The sequence below is a fragment of the Octodon degus genome, unplaced genomic scaffold (genome assembly GCF_000260255.1).
Source record: "Octodon degus isolate 3935 unplaced genomic scaffold, OctDeg1.0 scaffold00221, whole genome shotgun sequence".
NCBI lineage: Eukaryota > Metazoa > Chordata > Mammalia > Rodentia > Octodontidae > Octodon > Octodon degus.
Window position 1 is genome coordinate 381786 of NW_004524797.1, and position 16657 is coordinate 398442.

The 16657-nt window shown below is 47.7% G+C and overlaps 1 protein-coding gene across 1 annotated transcript in view; it reads left to right on the plus strand.

Moving 5' to 3' along the window:
- The window catches only part of Tmod1 (tropomodulin 1), an 80221-nt gene that overhangs the window by 51375 nt on the left and 12189 nt on the right, over positions 1-16657 (plus strand). The window contains exons 6-8 of the mRNA XM_004645213.2: positions 777-907; positions 2457-2564; positions 5113-5256. Coding sequence (XP_004645270.1) covers positions 777-907; positions 2457-2564; positions 5113-5256 — 383 coding nt within the window. The remainder of the gene's footprint in view (positions 1-776; positions 908-2456; positions 2565-5112; positions 5257-16657) is intronic.

The following is a 16657-nucleotide window of genomic DNA, read 5'->3' on the forward strand; positions in this document are numbered from 1 at the left end:
CTCACTGCAGAAGTTCCAAAATTTTATGTAATCAGATAGGTCCATTTTCCCCTTTGGGTCTCCTAGGATTTTGTCTTTTGCTTATCTTCTTCATCCCAGTATCACAATTTTGTATTTTCTTCTAAAGGTTTTAGAGGTTTATCTCATATATTCCATTTCTTAATCCACCTGGAGTCCATGTTTCTGTGCACTGTGGGATGAGAGTAAATTCCATGTTTTAAATAGTAGCAGTTATCCCACATCATTCTTTGCAAATTTAGCCTTTCACCACTGGTCTAGATCACCTCCTTGATCATCAGTTTTTGCCTTCCTCTTCTGTTCTACTGTTTCATAATTCCCATTACCTTTTTCTGGGCCAATACTACATTGTCTTTATGCCACTGGATTGTTGCAGGCTGCTATTTTAGCTCCAAAGAGAAACAAGCAGGTCCAAAGAGTAACTGTCATTCCTGTTGAAAGATGTATGCATTTCTTTCCCAACTGGGGTTCACCTTATCCTCACAAGAGCCCATTGAAATAGTGAGCACAGGTGGAATGAGTATCCTTACCTTATAGGCAAGAGCTGGATGCTCAGAGAGTTTGAGGAATTAAGGAAGTTCAAGTTTGCAGGAAGCCAAAGGCAGGTGCCAAAGAGGGCCAACCCTCCAGGCTCTCTTGATGGGCTTTCTTTGATGACTGAACCCTGGGTAGCCCCTACCAGATGCAATCTTCCTATGAACCTGAAATCTGCTTCTACTTCCTTTCAAGATGTTCTTGTATTTTGTTAATCACCCTAGGTGTGATTAAACCTACACAGTATAAGCCTGTGCCTGATGAGAAACCAAATTCAACAGATGTAGAGGAAACACTGGAGCGGATAAAGAACAATGATCCAGATCTTGAAGAAGTTAACCTCAATAATATCCGGGTAACGTCCCATGATTTCACTTCATCTATGTGTGTGAGGAGGGTGCATGTCCATGATCCAGGCTGTGCAGAGCAACAGGGTCCTGTTTGTACTCTGGATGTTTCTCAATCAGCAATAGATGGAAACTTTTACAAACCCCCAAGTATTTTGGGACAGGGTGCTGGACAATGTAAATAAGCACATCCCACAGTCCTGGTTTCTTTTGGAGGATGACTTCAGACCCAGATGTTCACCATGGCCAACCCAACTTTGATCTGGAAACCTGCCATGTTATTCAAAACACAAAGATTCTCTCTGAGATAACACTGTGAGTCAGACCCATGCTGCAGCACGGGATCTCAAGACAGAAGAGCCTAGTGCCCACCAGGCTTGTGTGGTCATCATACCCTGGGCAGGCCCTACCCTGAACCATCATGGCAGCTGCTGGACCATGTTCACTTTCAACCTCATTTTACAGCCATAGAAGGGAGCTGTTGGCCCAAATGTCCAAAGAAACATCAGAGCTGTCTGCCCACATCTCTGTGGCATCTCCCTGTGTGGATACCCAGGCAGAGGAGAGACTGGTACAGTCCATCCCCACCCCTAACCCCAGACGGGCTGCAGGAGGAATTCAGGGGCAAGAGCAGCTGCCTTCCCACCTGCTCAGCCCAAGGCCATGGGATTAGTTCTGGGAGGGTGGAGGGAAGTAAGACAAGACGCTAGCGCCTAGCTAGCCCCTCTCCTCTTTCCTTTCTTCTCCATTTTCTTTTCAGTGGCTGCCAGTCCCAAGGCACAATCAGATTGGAACCCTGTTTTCCAGTGTTCTCCTCCACCTGGCTCCCCACTCTACTCCCTCGGGAGCTTAAGTGACGCTCTGAAATGTGAGCTTGGCGAAAACACAGCCAGGCCCTCTCTCTGTGCCTCAGTTGTTTGCTGTGTGCCCAAGGGAAACGCTGGCACAATTCAGAATTGTGCATTCTGGCCATGAGGCAGCTGGGTCAGATTAGTAGTGTTCACTTGAAGAGAAGAAAGCACGGGACCAATGCCCAGTCCCACTCCAAAGACTGGTTACTATGTTGTCTGGGGCAGGCCAGAGCCCCAGCAGGGTACACGCATTTGCCAGGACCTGCTGATGTGTGGCCAGGGCAGAACCTCAGCCTTGATGTCTCTTAGTGTCTACTGAAACCCCCCCCCTCCTGTTTTCTGAGAACGAGTATAGAGAGCTACTGTGATACAGACACCCTACTAGTGGCTGAGATGGAGGCCAGTGTCCAGCCCCACCTTTAGCCCCAATCCTAAGCCTTTGGTACAACACTCTTCCTACCTCCACACCTTGATTTGTGCCTCTCCTTTGCCCTCCACCTGCATGGAAGACAGTTGTGGGTCCTGTTTAAAATTTCAGGTGTCATTTTCTATCTGTGCAATGTGAAGTTCTCACCATATCTTAGCCACTGGGGACAAAGCCGTCAGCATTTTGGCCAGAGACCTGCTAGGTGTCTGGGAGGGGCCAGGCTGCCCCCTCCCACCTCTGGCAGGTGCTGCTGGTCACTCTGCTCCTTTCTTTCTACAGAATATCCCCATCCCCACCCTTAAGGCATATGCAGAAGCCCTGAAAGAAAATTCGTATGTGAAGAAATTCAGCATCGTTGGCACCCGGAGCAATGACCCTGTGGCATTTGTATGTAATCTCTGCTCTGATATGTGGGCAGTGGGGGGCTAGACACGAACAGGTTAGGCATGTGGCCTCAGGAACAGCTGTGTCCACCATTGCAAAGCCCTGTGTGGTGTGACGACAGGACCAGGCTAGGAGCCAGGAGGGAATGTGAATCCACAGCCATCCCCCGGCACCACCTGTCCTCACCCAGCTAGTCCTCACTGCCACCCTCTGCAGAGGTGCAGGTCTCCCCACCAGGCAAGAAGAATTAGAGGTCAGAGAGATCAGGCAACCTGCTTGGTCCAAAGTTACAAAGCAAGTGAGAGGCAGACGTGGCATTCAAATGAAGTCACGTGTCCTGTACTGTCTAGTCACTCTACTCAGTGGCTCACCTTTGGAAAAAGCTGTTGGGCCTCAGTTTTTCCATCTCTAAAATCACTTCTTTATCAATGGATTCCAGGGACTAATTTTATATTTCATTCACCCATGTCCCAATAGACACTGATGATCAAATTACATTGTACTTATTGTTCAGTAACCATTAATTCTTCTTTAAAATATTCAGTGCACATCTATTGAGTGTCTCTGGCCCAGCAGGCCCTGAGAATCCAACCGTAGCCAAGTAGTCAGCTCCCATGTTCATGAACATGCTGGTCTTCTTGGCCATGTGGACACCTACAAAAATAGCATGGTGTAATTACTATGACGGTAGGAACAAAGGAAAAGTACAGGAATTAGCTTACCAGGGATGGTGACTAACCATTTAGAACCAATCAGAAAATTCTTTCCTGATTTTTAAAATAGGCAGGACAATTTTATTCAATATTTTTGAAGTGATAGAATTTTCTTCAGTATTTCTAAAATGAGGAATAGCTTTTGAAATCTCCCCTCACTGCTGGTGGGGAGCCTCTGGATGGATGACCCCTGACCTCTGTGGACCCCAACTGTGCCAACATGAGATTTTTGCCAGGCTGACAGCTGGTGTTAGCCCATTCATACCTGCATATGCAGTGCCAAATACTGAAATGCTTCTGGGCCAAACACAGTGCAGAGCTCTGAGTCCCCCCACTGCCTGCTCTATGCCCACCTGCTCTATGATCTGCTCTGCCAGGACTTAGCATGTGGCAGGAAATGACCTCTAGCATTTGCTCAGCCACCAGGCCCAAGTCTGGTACCCTGCCTACTGGTGGTTGGGTACTTGGATGGTTAGGCCAGGTCAGACCTTGCCTGGGGCCCAGGCAGCTCCTGTAGAGAGAGGACATAGACGGGGCCTCCCAGCGTCTCCTCAGAAGGCAGGCCTGGTTGTGAGGCATGCTGACATACCATCTCAGGGCACACTGCATGGGGAGCCCAGGAGTGGTGATAACTTTAGCATGGAAGGCCTCCAGGCATCTGGGCCTTCCCAGATAGCACACACAGGCAACACAATACAGCAGGCAGTGCTGGCTCAGAGAGGCACTCCAGACAACAGGGCCTACCTATCACCGTCCTGGGCCACTCAGCTGCTAGTATCTTCTTTCCCCATGACACATCATTTCCACCAACTGCTAATTACCTCATTTCCGTCAGAGGCTCTGATTGCCATCTATACTCCCTGGCTGAATCCCTCTGAAACATGCTGAGGGCCATCTGAGCTCTCTTCTTCCAGCTGGCTCTGGTCATTTGCTGGCCCAGTGGAGAGGTTTCGCAGCACCCCCTCTGCCCTCTGGTGCTCATATGTAGAAAACAGAGAGCCTGGCACTTGAATAGGACAACAGAAGAGATAAGTCCAGCACACACAGAGGAGTTGAGACTCTGATGGTCATTCAGTGACCATTGTCTGAGGATCAACTGTGTCCTGGGCACTGTGTGGGCCCTGTGGCAACATGGGATATTAAAGTGACATTTCAGCCACTGTAGAAAATAGTCTACGGGAAAGAGCCATATGCATAAAAGCAACTGTGCCCAGGTGTGCTAGCACACACCTGTAATCTTGAGGTAGGATGATCACAAGTTCAAGGCCAGCCTGGGCAACTTAGATCTTGTCTCAAAATTAAAAATGAAAAGGGCTGAGATACAGCTCAGTGGCTCAGAGGCCCTAGTTTTGACTCCCCAAAATAAAAACAAACCAGAACCAAGGAATGTGAGTTTCCAAGGCACTTGTAGATAAATTCTGTGAGGTCCAAGAGCAGCCTCAGCCAGCTGAGGGTGTCATCAAAAGCTCCTGCAGAAGGGGATATTGAGAATGACACTGCGGGGTGGGCAGGTTTTGAAAGTGAGCACACAGGGTATTACAGATGGCAAGGCTGAGTGGGCGAAGGCAAAGTGGGAGAGAACAGGGCATGATCAGGAACCACGAGCAGCCTCACTGACAGAGCTCAGAGAACACTGGCAGAGTCAGTGGATACGGGTGACGGCAGCTTAGACTTCTCCAGAGCAAGTGTTCTGGAACCAAAGTAGGTTGGAGGGGAGGAGAGACACAGACTCATTCTTGTGAAGGAAGTTCTGGAGATCGTCTTGCCTCTTCCTGCTGGCGTTTGTGGACCTACCCAGGAGGGCTCACAGGCATCCCCACTTTTCTTCTCTGGTTAAGGCCCTTGCTGAAATGCTCAAAGTGAACAAGGTGTTGAAGACACTGAATGTGGAATCCAACTTCATTTCCGGCGCTGGGATCCTGCGCCTGGTGGAAGCCCTTCCACACAACACATCTCTGGTGGAACTGAAAATTGATAACCAGGTAAGATGGGGGGGGTGTCCTCCTGTCCACCACCATGCACTACACACCATCCTGCCCTTTCCCATCCACTACTGGACAGAGCGGACCACACTGGTTTTAGACATTCCAGAGCCCAGCTGTAAGGGACAGTTGAGGTCATCCAGGTCACACCCTTCACCCCTCAGCCTTCTTTCTTTCTTTCTTTCTTTCTTTCTTTCTTTCTTTCTTTTTTTTTTTTTGCTGTACCAGGGATTGAACTCAGGACCCTGCGCTTGCCAGGCAGGCACTTATTCTACTGAGCTATCATCTCCCCACCCCCTTCTTTCCTTCTCATTCCCACTGCCAGCTTCTCCTTGTGCTCCCTATTGATAGGGAGCTTACTCCTTATTGACACCACTGCTTCACTCTCAAGCTTTGAGAATATCAAAGACCCACTGTAAATTACCCTTTGTAATTCCTGCTTGTTTGTCTTAGTTCTGTTTTCTGAGCATCTCATAAACCCCTAGATTCTTCTTCTTCCCTGGGCCAACTGTCCCCATTCTCTTCAGCTACCTTCACTGGATGGAGCTTTAGAATCTCCTTCCTCTTGAGGTTATTCCAGTCAAACTCCAGTTTGCCTTTATCTGTTACTGTCTGCCTCGGATTACTATAGTTCGTTCATTTATCTTTGGGCAGTTCTTTCAGCCTGGACTTTCTAAGAGGATGTAAATCACAATAGTAGTCTGTGATGGTGACCTGTGTGTTACATGCTGAAGAGTATACTGTGGGCCAGCCCTGTGCTATACACCTTGAAGCCCTCGTTTTTGATCTTCACAACAGCACTGCGATACACAGGTTTGATCAGTCTCTGTGTGGGGAGACAGCTACCCATAGAGGCTGAGATAGGCAACTTTCTCAGGGTCACTGATTTAGCACTTGTGCAGGATTTAACACTAGGTCACTTGAACTCCAAAACATTCCTTTCACTACCACATGTTGCTTGCAATATTAAAATGCCTTCTTCTATCTGGATCAGGTACCCAGGATGTTTTCCCTATGTGAAACTTTTGTTTGTATAGTTGTATAAATATATAAAAAAGACTGGAAGGAAATACACAATTATAAACAGTAGTCACACCTGAGTGAGATTATCAGTGCTTTTATATCTCTTTATTGTAAAACACGGCAACTTGGATAGATGAGTGCATAAGCCAGAAACATGTAGTTTAACAAATCACAGCAGGCATGTGAACCACATGCAGTTCAAGAACTAAGCCTTGCCAGCCTCCAGAAGGCTTTGACTTCCTTCTGCCAAAATGACCCTTTTGAAACTCTCCACAACTTTCCCCCATGTCCTCCCTGTCCCCATCCTCCTCCCTGCTTGGAGAAAGCCCCTTTTCCTCTGGGTTCAATGGAAGCCTCCTTTTCCAAGTGGGGCCCTGGAGTACCTGGAACCAGCCTGCAATGGCAGATGCACCCCATCTCCATCAGCATGCAGGGATGGCACATGGGGTGTTTGCCACTTGAAACCATTCGGGGGGGGCAGATTATCTGCACTATGAAACTGGACAACACTATATAGTAGGCTTTGAGGGAGGTGTGACGCCATGGACCACTGCCTACTCCTGTCACCTACACAGCTCCTCTGTCCTCTGCCGTAGGAGAGTTAGGTGCGCCCTTCCCTGTATTCCCATAGCACCTCAGCTTCCTGGTGCTACGTCTGAGTTATCCCCATCTCCCAGTGTCCAGCTCAGGACCTAGCCTACAGGGCTGCTTTGTAAGCAAGGTTGCCTCTGGGTTGTACATATTGTTCATTGCACAATGAGGTGGCAGAGGAAAATGCAGTGCACAATTTACTTTGCACATGATGTGCCTCATTGCAGGTCTTTGTTCACCCTGAGAGGACATGTTTTCCTAGCTCCTATTAAGAGGCTGCATGAGCCAGCAACATCTGGGTAGTAGGAACTTCTGCACTGAGCCCCTTGCATCTCCTGCCTGCCAGTGGCCTTGGTTCTGCTTCACCATTCCCAGCCGCTCCCCACCCCTGGCCTGCTACCCCTCCCCTGGTCATTGCTGACTCTGCTCTACTGCATGCAGCAGAGCAGATGGAACAAAGGCATGCAGAAGGCTTGGCAGCAGCCCTGCACCAAGCCTGGGCTCGGTGGCTCACGTGACTCCAGGGTTTGGCCTTGCAGGAGTTAGGGTCTACCCAGAGTCAGCTGAAACCTGACTCCCAGGGCAGAGGGTAGCCCAAGAGGACATGAGCCCTCCCCTTGGGTCACTGGGGTGGCAGCTGACACTGAGCTGCCCGCCTTGCCTCTTGCTGCTGTCCCTCCAGAGCCCACAACAGAGCTAATGCTGATCTTCTCCAGGCTGAACAGCTGGTGCAAGAACACTCATTTCAACGTGGCTCGGTTTCCCAGCTTGTCAAATGAGGACAATAAGATTCTACTTCTAAGGAGACAATAGATGTACACTCCGAGATGGTGACTTTTGGTTCACTCCACTGGTAGTAGAGGAAGTTCTTACTCTAAGGATTAGATACTGAGCAGGAGCTGCGAGCCAGGAACCATACTGGGTGCTGTGTGTCCACTGTCTCATCCCACATTCACCAAGACTCTATGAGTGGGCAGATGAGGAAACTGCGCCAAGTGGGCTATGTGACCCACCCAAGAGCCCATGGTTAGTAAGCAACACAGGAAGATTCAAACCCAGGTCAGTGGGAGTCTGAAGTCCATGCACAGTGCCTGAGTTTCTGAAACAATTGTTGCTTTGTGTGGCCAGGCGTGGCTTTTCTCATCTGTCCCTTTTGCCTGGTGGTGCAGGGCAGGGTGGGTGCTCTAGTTCTGCCCTCTAGGTATCCCATTCTGGCTGAGAGACAAGTCCAATTCAGAGAGGAGCATCATACCAGGTACTCCAGCAAGCCACAGACCTCGGGTGTGAGGTCTGCAGCACCCTCAGTCAGGAGCATGGATCAAGGAGGGCTTCTTGGAGGAGGCAAAGTTGGAGGTAACTCTCTGGGTGAAAAAGATCTCAGAAAGTAAAATGGAAACCATGGTATCCTGGGCGCAGGGAACAAAGAGAAAGGGACAGAGCCACAGAGCCCACCTAAGCAAGACTCCTGGCACCCTCCAGGGATTTCTTACCAGAGGAAATCCGGACAGTGGCCAGGAGCACAAGGAGCTCTGAGTGGGCAGGTTGAGGGAAAGTAGCCGTGGGCTGTGCTCTGGGTCCCTGGCTTTCTGGGAGAGGCCCACAGTGGGAAGGAAACCCCTGGGCCTAGGAGACCAGTGTGGCACTGTGGTCACCAGGTGAGGTGGACACATGGGGAGTGCTCCTGCTTTGCTGCAGTTTTCATCAGATTGGAGTTGGACCTGCGGTGGGGAGGGCGGAGGAACAAATTGGTCTCAATGAGGAACCCAGCTGACCTGGCCCAGAAGAAGGCCACCATGCCTTTTGCAGTATGTCTCAGGAGGCCTGGGCAGAGCTGCTTCCCTTTGGTGCCCCAGCCCTAGGCCAGGGTGAGGGAGGAGTAGGACCGAGGAGGTGATGAGTGGCTTTTGATTTATTCCTCAGGGTTGGTTAGTCACTGAGGCCTTTGGAGGCCAGAGCTTTCCCCTCAGTCCTTGTGCTTGTAACCTGTGTCAGGGAGACTCTGTCTCCCTTTCTCCTTATACGGCCAAAGAAAGGGACTTGGGGAGTTCTACCCTGGGTGCCCCGGAGCCTGGCAGGCTGGCTTGGCCACAGGCTGGGATTCGGGAACTGGGATTCTGAGGCTGTTTGTTTACTCTGCCCGCCTCTTTATCTCCAAGCAGTGTTCTGTTGCCCCTGAAGTTGCTCTGACACCCAGTGGGGGTAGGAAGACTGAGGGGGCCCTGTGTGGGGACCGTAGGGCACTGAGGAAATGTCTGGCCCAGCCTCCTTTTACAGGTGGAGAAACTGAGGACCAGAGAAAGGATGGGGCTTGCCTGTGGAAACAGGTCAGGTTGGTGGCAGAGCTCGGTTGGGACTTCAATCCTGGCTGTAGTTATGGGTGGAAAGAAGAGGTCTGTAGTCCTCAGGAGCAGACTTCAAAAGTGGGGTGTCTGTGAGCCCCACTGAACCTATACTATAGTCAAAGAGGTCTCTCCTGGCTTCATTTGCCCTCCCAACTCCCAACCCAGCTGCCCTCCTAAACCCCTTGTCCCTCAAACTGGCAAGGAAGGCCTACAAATGTGGCCCCTAGCCCCACCTAGGAATGTATAACGCCTGTAGGCTATTGTCCCGATTTCCCACTTGTCCTCCCAATATCTGCCAATGGCTGTGCTTCCTGCTTTGAAGAGAAGCTAAAACAAGTATATCACATTTCTTATTTATCCAGATTGTATGATTTGTGTTTTTTTTTAATCCCAATTGTGCATGAATGTATCTGCTATCTATAGCTGTGTAACAAATTATTCCAAAATATAGTGACAGAGTCTCAGAGCCCTATAAAACAAGGATACACAACTATTTGCTCAATGTTTCTGAGGATCAGGGGTATTTTGACTGGCTAAGGGAGGAGTATCAGAGAACTCTGGAGACAATTTTACATCACCATAGTAAGAACCACCACAATGTGGCCAGAAAGCCCTTTCTAGCCAGCAGAGCTACCCAGGGACAGAACAGGTGCCTCGGGGCCAGCAGCTCCCCTGGAGGTGTCTAAGCAGACACAGTTCAGCAGCTCAGAGATGGGAGAAGTTTAATACCAGCTAGTACTCAGGGCTTTCGTGTTAGACTAGATAATTCCCAGAGCTCTTCTCTGTTATATTTCCAAGTATTCCCCTTATTTCTTCCTAGTTCATCACAAAGAAATGGGCAAAATTGGCTCAGTCACTGTACAAAGTGAGCTTCTGGGTGTCCATGGCTTCTCTTGTCTAGAGAGGAGTCTCAAAGCCACCGGCTGATAGCCAGCAGTGAGGTGGAGGTGGGAGAACACACACAGTGCTGAAAGGCGTGTCTGCCACCTTCCACAGACTTTTGGTGGGGTGTTATTCACAATATTAATTCAAAATGGGTCTGTATTTCAACCCAGCAACCCCATAGCACTATTCCCAGACTGCAGAAAACTCCCTTCCACCCCTCCAAGTCCACTGCCGCATCCTTTGTGACAGGAATCAGGGTAGCATCTCAAAGAGCCATTAATGCTGAAGCATCCCAGAAACAGCTAAAAGGGATGAAGTCATTTGCTAGGTACTGCACTGCCCTGACTTATCATCTATATTCAGTGGCGTGGGCAAGTTGCAGGGAAGGAAGTATTCTATGAATCCACTTCTAGAAAAAAAAGTGTAGAAAAATTAAGCAAACCCCTATTTCTACCATGGATTTCACACAGAGACAGACACCCCACAGGCCGTGGTGGACAACTTCTGTGGAGAAGGGGGCAGGAGAGAATACATGGTGTGAAGGGAGATTCTTTCAGCTCACTCTGTAGCATCATCTGAATTTTTAATAATGAGACTCACTCAACTCTGTTCGTTCTCTGGCTCATCTGGAGGGGAGCATAGGTTCTGCCTGGACCGCCGTCTCCCTAGCCCCGCTGCCCAGACTCTGCTGGGGCTACCTTGGCCTCCGCCATTCCCGGGAATTCTCACTGTCTCTCGCTCCCTGCTAAGGGCGCCCTCCTGTCGTTTAGAACCTTCCTGGGAGCTAGTAACAGACTCACAGGGTGTAGGCCCCGGTGGGCAAGCTTCCCTCACTGGTAACCACAGGTAGCGAGACCCTTAAAAATGGTGGCTGCCTTCTATTTCCACACCTTCAGGGGCAGGCAGGTCTGTCCCTTACCAGGCAGCTGCTCAAGTGTGTGACACTTTTTGTGGGTGCTGAGCCAGGCTCTGTGTGCCCGAGCTGTCATAGTTCTACTCCCGCTGCTGAGCTTCCTCAGGTCCCAGTAACAGTCAGCAGACTCAGGAGGTGACTGCCTGTGTTTCAGTCCTTCTTCTGTAACTGATCAGTAATTTGGGGAAAAATTCCTAATACTTTTGTGCTTTGTTTTCCTGGGTCACGAGAAGAGAATGATGATAAATAGTACAGATTCCATAGTTTGATGGTGAGGAGAAAATGAGGTAGGTTTTGTTAAGGGTCTGTGACATTGCATGACTCAAGTGGTCAGGCATATAGTAGTTACTAAAAGTAAGAAAGTGACCTGTGTGTTTTATGTGGCTCTCTAGACACCCCCCATTTTATCACCTGTGGGATGGAGAAGTCTTGTTTTTGTTTTGTTTTGTTTTTGGTGGAACCAGGTATTGAACTCAGGCCCTTGTGCTTGCCAGGGAAGCACTTATTCTACTGAGCCATTTTCCTAGCCCCAGTCTTATTTTGTTTTGTTTTTCAGTACTGGGAATGAACCCAGGACCCTCACACAGAGAGGCCTGCATTCCTCAGCCCTGTCTCCCTTTTGCTCCATTTTAATTTTGAAACAAGATCTTGTTAAATTGCTTAGGCTGGGCTTGAATTTGTAATCCTCCTACTGGGATTACCGGTAAAAGAATCATTTTAGTCTCAGAGTTTCTGGAGTTTGATAAGGAAGCAAGAAAGAAGCTTCTTTGAAATGTTAAGATTTATTCATCTTTTATTTTACTCCTTAATGTGAAAATAATGGATATGAGGCTAGGGATATAGCTCAATGGTAGACCGCATGCCTAGCCTGTGCCAAACCTCGATTTTGATGCCCAGTGCTGCATGCCGAAGAGGGGCATGAGAAAGAGGAAAAGAAGAAGGGGCTGGCAAGATAACTCAGTGCACTAAGTGCCGGCTTTGGCAAGTGCAGGGACTAGGGTTCCATGCTCAGTACCTCATGCTGCTCGGGCCCCGCCCCTGGGGCGCGCTGAGCTGGCGGCTGAATCCAGCCATGGTGGCACAGGCCTGTAATTCCAGTGCTGGGCAGGCTGGAAACAGGAGGATCACTGTGAGTCTGAGCTGCGTAGAGAGACCTTGTACCAGATATGAGGAGGAGGAGGAAGAGGAGGAAGAGAAGAGGGAGGAGGAGGAAGGGGAGAGGGAGAAGGAGAAGAAGAGGAGAAGGAGGAGGAGGAGAGGAGGAGGGGAGAATGAGGGGGAGAGGGAGGAGAAGAAAGAAGAAAGGAAGAAGGGAAAGAAGAGAAAAAGAGGAAGAGGAAATACAGAAAGGAAGAAAAGGAGGGAAAAGGGATGGGGAAGGAAAAGGAGAAGAATTTTGGTCTAAGATTCATACCTTTCTACTATGTGGCTAAGACTACCTAATGGAGCCTTCTCTCACACACCCAGACATGGTCTATGTATATCCCAGGGATGTTGGACACTAATTTGAGAATGTGGGGCCTCGAGGATCTGCTGCAGTCCTTCCAACACCAGGCCAAGACCAGATCTTGGCTCTGGCATTAATAAGTGAGGGGTGCACAGTCCAGCTTCTGTCCCTCCATGGGCTGTTTTCTCATTTATACAGTGGAGAGGCTGGTGCCTGCCTGCCCTGTCACCTCCCAGGGGTGTGGGCAGGCAGGATGGATACAGTGTGTGCCTGGGTACTGTGCACACTGGACCGAGTTGCACGAAGTGTCATATAGGCTAAGGCAGACCTTGCAATCCGTGGCTGCTGCCCCTTCACTCAGGGCAGATCTGTACTTTCTGAGACTGGCCCATTCTGCGTTCCAGCAGTGCTTTCCCAGCAAGTGACCTCAAGGACAGGTCAAGCTTCCTTTTAGACAGGTTGCAGGGGATCTGCCAGTTTCTTCTTGGGGCTCCAGATAGTCTCTGTGCCTTTAGTCCAGGACTATGCTAAGTCTTCCAAGGACAGGCCAGAGCTGTTCCCGGCATTCTTAGGAGCCTTGCCACATAAGCTGGTGGAATTTTTCCAGCATCTCTCTGCCTCCTGTGGGTGCCCAGTCTGAATGCTGCTGAGCCCTGGGGATCTTGGAATACCTGGAGCTCTCTCTCTCTCAGGACTCTCAGCTGCAGGCCATACTTGTCTGGTCAGATGTCAAGCTACTTCTTTCTCTAGCCCACGTTGCTCTGCACTCAAAGTGCTCGGGGTTGCTTCATGCAGCTCAGTTCTAGGACAGGTTGGAGATAGACATGAAGGCAGGAAACCTGAATAAGGCAGACGTACTCTACTGGGTGTAGAAAAGGACATCTAGTGGGCCCTTGGATGTGGAATAGGAAATGATCAATTCCAGGGTCTAGATCAGGAAGGACCTTAGGGGGAGCTCTGAAGCAGTGAAGATACATCCTCAGGAGGTGAGGAGGGCAAGGGTGCGCCATGTGGAGAACAAGGGCACAGGTGTGCTTAGGAATCCTTCGGCTGCCCTAGGCTCTGGGAGGCAGACCACCAAGAGAATCAGGCCAGTGAGGGAAGGGGGAGAAAGGGCAGCACTGAACTGCAGGCCTGCGCAGGGGTAGCTCATTCTGGTGGGTTATCGAGGGAACACGCTGACTTCACGCCATTCAGACATCAGGCAAGGCATGAGTTCCAGGAAGCCCTCTGTTCCCAGCAGCACTATTGGCCTTCAGAGGTCTTGGGGGTGGTTGTGTGTTTGTTTGCTTGCTATATCTGAGTTGTAAAATTACTTTCTAATTTTGAGATCACTGTAGATTAGTGTGCAGTTGTGAGGAATGAAACACAGATCCCTTGAGCCCACAGCCACACAGAAGCACTGAGGCAGTCAAGACACACAGCAGCACTATCATCACAGGGTCCCTCGTGTTGCCTCTTACAGCCAAACCCATGTGTCTCCTCCTCCCATCCGCTCGCTGCACACCAGGCAACCAGTAACCTATTGTGCACGTCAGTGTTTTTGTCATTTTGAGAATGTTACACAGATGAGCTTGATAATTCTCTAGAGATTTACCCATGATGTTTCACATACTGCTAGTTTGTTCCAGCTGGACCATTACACGTACCTGTGACCTCAGCTACGTGGGAAACTGAGGCAAGAGGATCATAAGTCTGAGACCAACCTAGGCAACATCACGAGATCCCATCTCAAAGTTTGTTCAACTGTTGAGCGTTAGTCCACGGTAGGGCCATACCACAGCTTGACCATTCATCCCACTGAAGGACGTCTGCACTGCTTCCACGTTTGTAGCTATGAGAAATAAAGCTACTAGAAACATGTTTATTTCTCTGAGGAAAAAACCCAAGATTGCTGTGTCCTATAATAGCTAAATGGTTTTTAAAGAAACTGCCCAACTGTTGTCCCCCATGACTGTGCCCACCAGGAATATATAAGTGCCTCAAGTTCTCTGTTTCTGCACCAACACGAGGCAGTCACTTCTTTTATTTTAGCCATTCTGATAGGTATGTAACATCACTTGTGCTTTTGGTTTGCATTTTGAAAATAGTTAATGATGATGAGCATCTTACAGTGACTGTCAGTTATTCTCTTCAATATCTCTTCAGATTTTTTCTCCATTTTTAATTGGATTTTTTTGCTGTTGAGTTTTTAAAAAATTATATCAAATTCATCTACCATACAACTCATCAAGTTATTTATTTATTTATTTATTTATTTATTTATTTATTTATATTTTTGGTACTGGGAATTGAACTCACAAACTCATGCTTGCTGGGTAAGTGCTGTGCCACTGAGCTAAGTCCCTGGACCAACTCAGCCTTTTAAAGGATATGATTTTTTTTTAATCTAGTTGCAAAGTTGTGCCCCCATCATCATCTAATTCAACAACACAAAGCCTCCACTCCCCTGACCCCTGACTAACACAGAGCTCTTTTCTAGTTCTATGCTTTTACTTAATCTGGACATTTCATACACACAATTATACACTATGTGGTCCTTGTGTTTGGATTCTTTCATTTAGCATGAATGAATTTTCAAGTTCATTCATGTTGTTGCATGTGCTAGTGCTCCATTCTTTTTTATGACTGCATAATACTCCACTACATAAATCTATTACCTTTCATTTATCCATTCATCAGGTGGACATCTGTATCATTTGCACTTTTGGCTACTAGGAGCATTCATGTACAAAAAAAAAATTTTTTTTTTTTTTTGGTGGTACCAGGGATCAAACTCAGGACCTTGCATTTGCTAGGCAAGTGCTTAGTCCACTGAGCTATCTCTCTGACCCCATGTACAAATTTTTGTGTGGACATGCTTTCATTTCTTTTCCATGCAGAGTGGAATTCTTTTCCATACAGGGTGGGTCATATAGTCGCTCAATTTTTACCTTTTGGGAACTGCAAAACCGTATTCCAAAGCTGCCGCCCCATTTTGTATTTCTACTAGCAGTGTATGAGTGTTCCTCTTTCTTCACATCCTTGTTATCATTTGTTACTGTCTTTTCATCATCGGCATGTCTTTGTCAGATGGAATCTCAGCTTCTTTAGAGAAATGTCTATTGAAATCCTTTGCACACTTTCTATTAAATTAGTAAGATTTTTACTGTTGAGTTCTAATAGTTATGTGTGTATTTTAGGTCATATCCCTTATCAGATATGGTTTATAATTTCCCCCAATCTTTTGGTTGTCTTTTCACCTTTATAGTGTCTCTTGAAGCAAGTTTTACATTTTGATGAAGTACGCTTCATCTTTTTTTATTTGTGCTTTATTTAGTCATATGTCTTTTAAAAAACTACTGCCAAAATTACAAAAAAAATTTTTTTGGCGGAACTGGGGATTGAACTCAGGCCCTTGTGCTTGTCAGGCAAGCACTTATTCTACTGAGCCATCTCCCCAGCCCCCTTACAAAAACTTTAAGTCTACAAAAACTGACATCTATGTTTTTCTTCTAAGAGTTTTATATTTTAATTTTTACATTGATGTTTTTGATCCATTTTGATTTACTTTTTATATATAGTGTGAGTGAAGGTCAAATTCATTTTCTGTATGTGTGACACTACATTTTGAAGCGATGTTTCCTAATTCTCTTGGTGTCCTTTTTGAAAAGCAGTCTGCATAGATGTGTGGATTTATGTCTGGGCTAATTGAGATGTTTGCCTCATGCCAGTACCATGTAGCTTTAATCAGTGTAGTTTTGTAAGAATTTTGAAGTCAGGGGGTGCACGTTCTCCAGCTCAGTTCCTCTTATTCACAACTGTCTTGATTATTCTGGACTCCTGGCATTTTTATGTGATTTTTTTTTTTTTTTTTTTTTTTTTTTGTGGAACTGGGGATTAAACTCAGACCCTTGCACTTGCCAGTCAAACTCTTATTCTACTGAGCCATCTCCCCGGCATTTTATGTGTATCTTAAGATCAGTGTGCCCACGTCTGTAAGAAAGGAAGCTGGAATTTCATAAGGCTACACTGACTCCAAGGATCAACTCAATCATGTGTCATATGGGCAATCTGAAATCTTCTGATGTGTGCATATGAGTTGTTTTTATTCCTTTCCTTATTTTAAGGTTTTAATATCACACCTTGCTGTTGTATCGTTTTCAGTGTATAGGTATTGTTCGTGTGTTTGTTTAGCAGGGCTAAGCTCAGGGCTTCTCA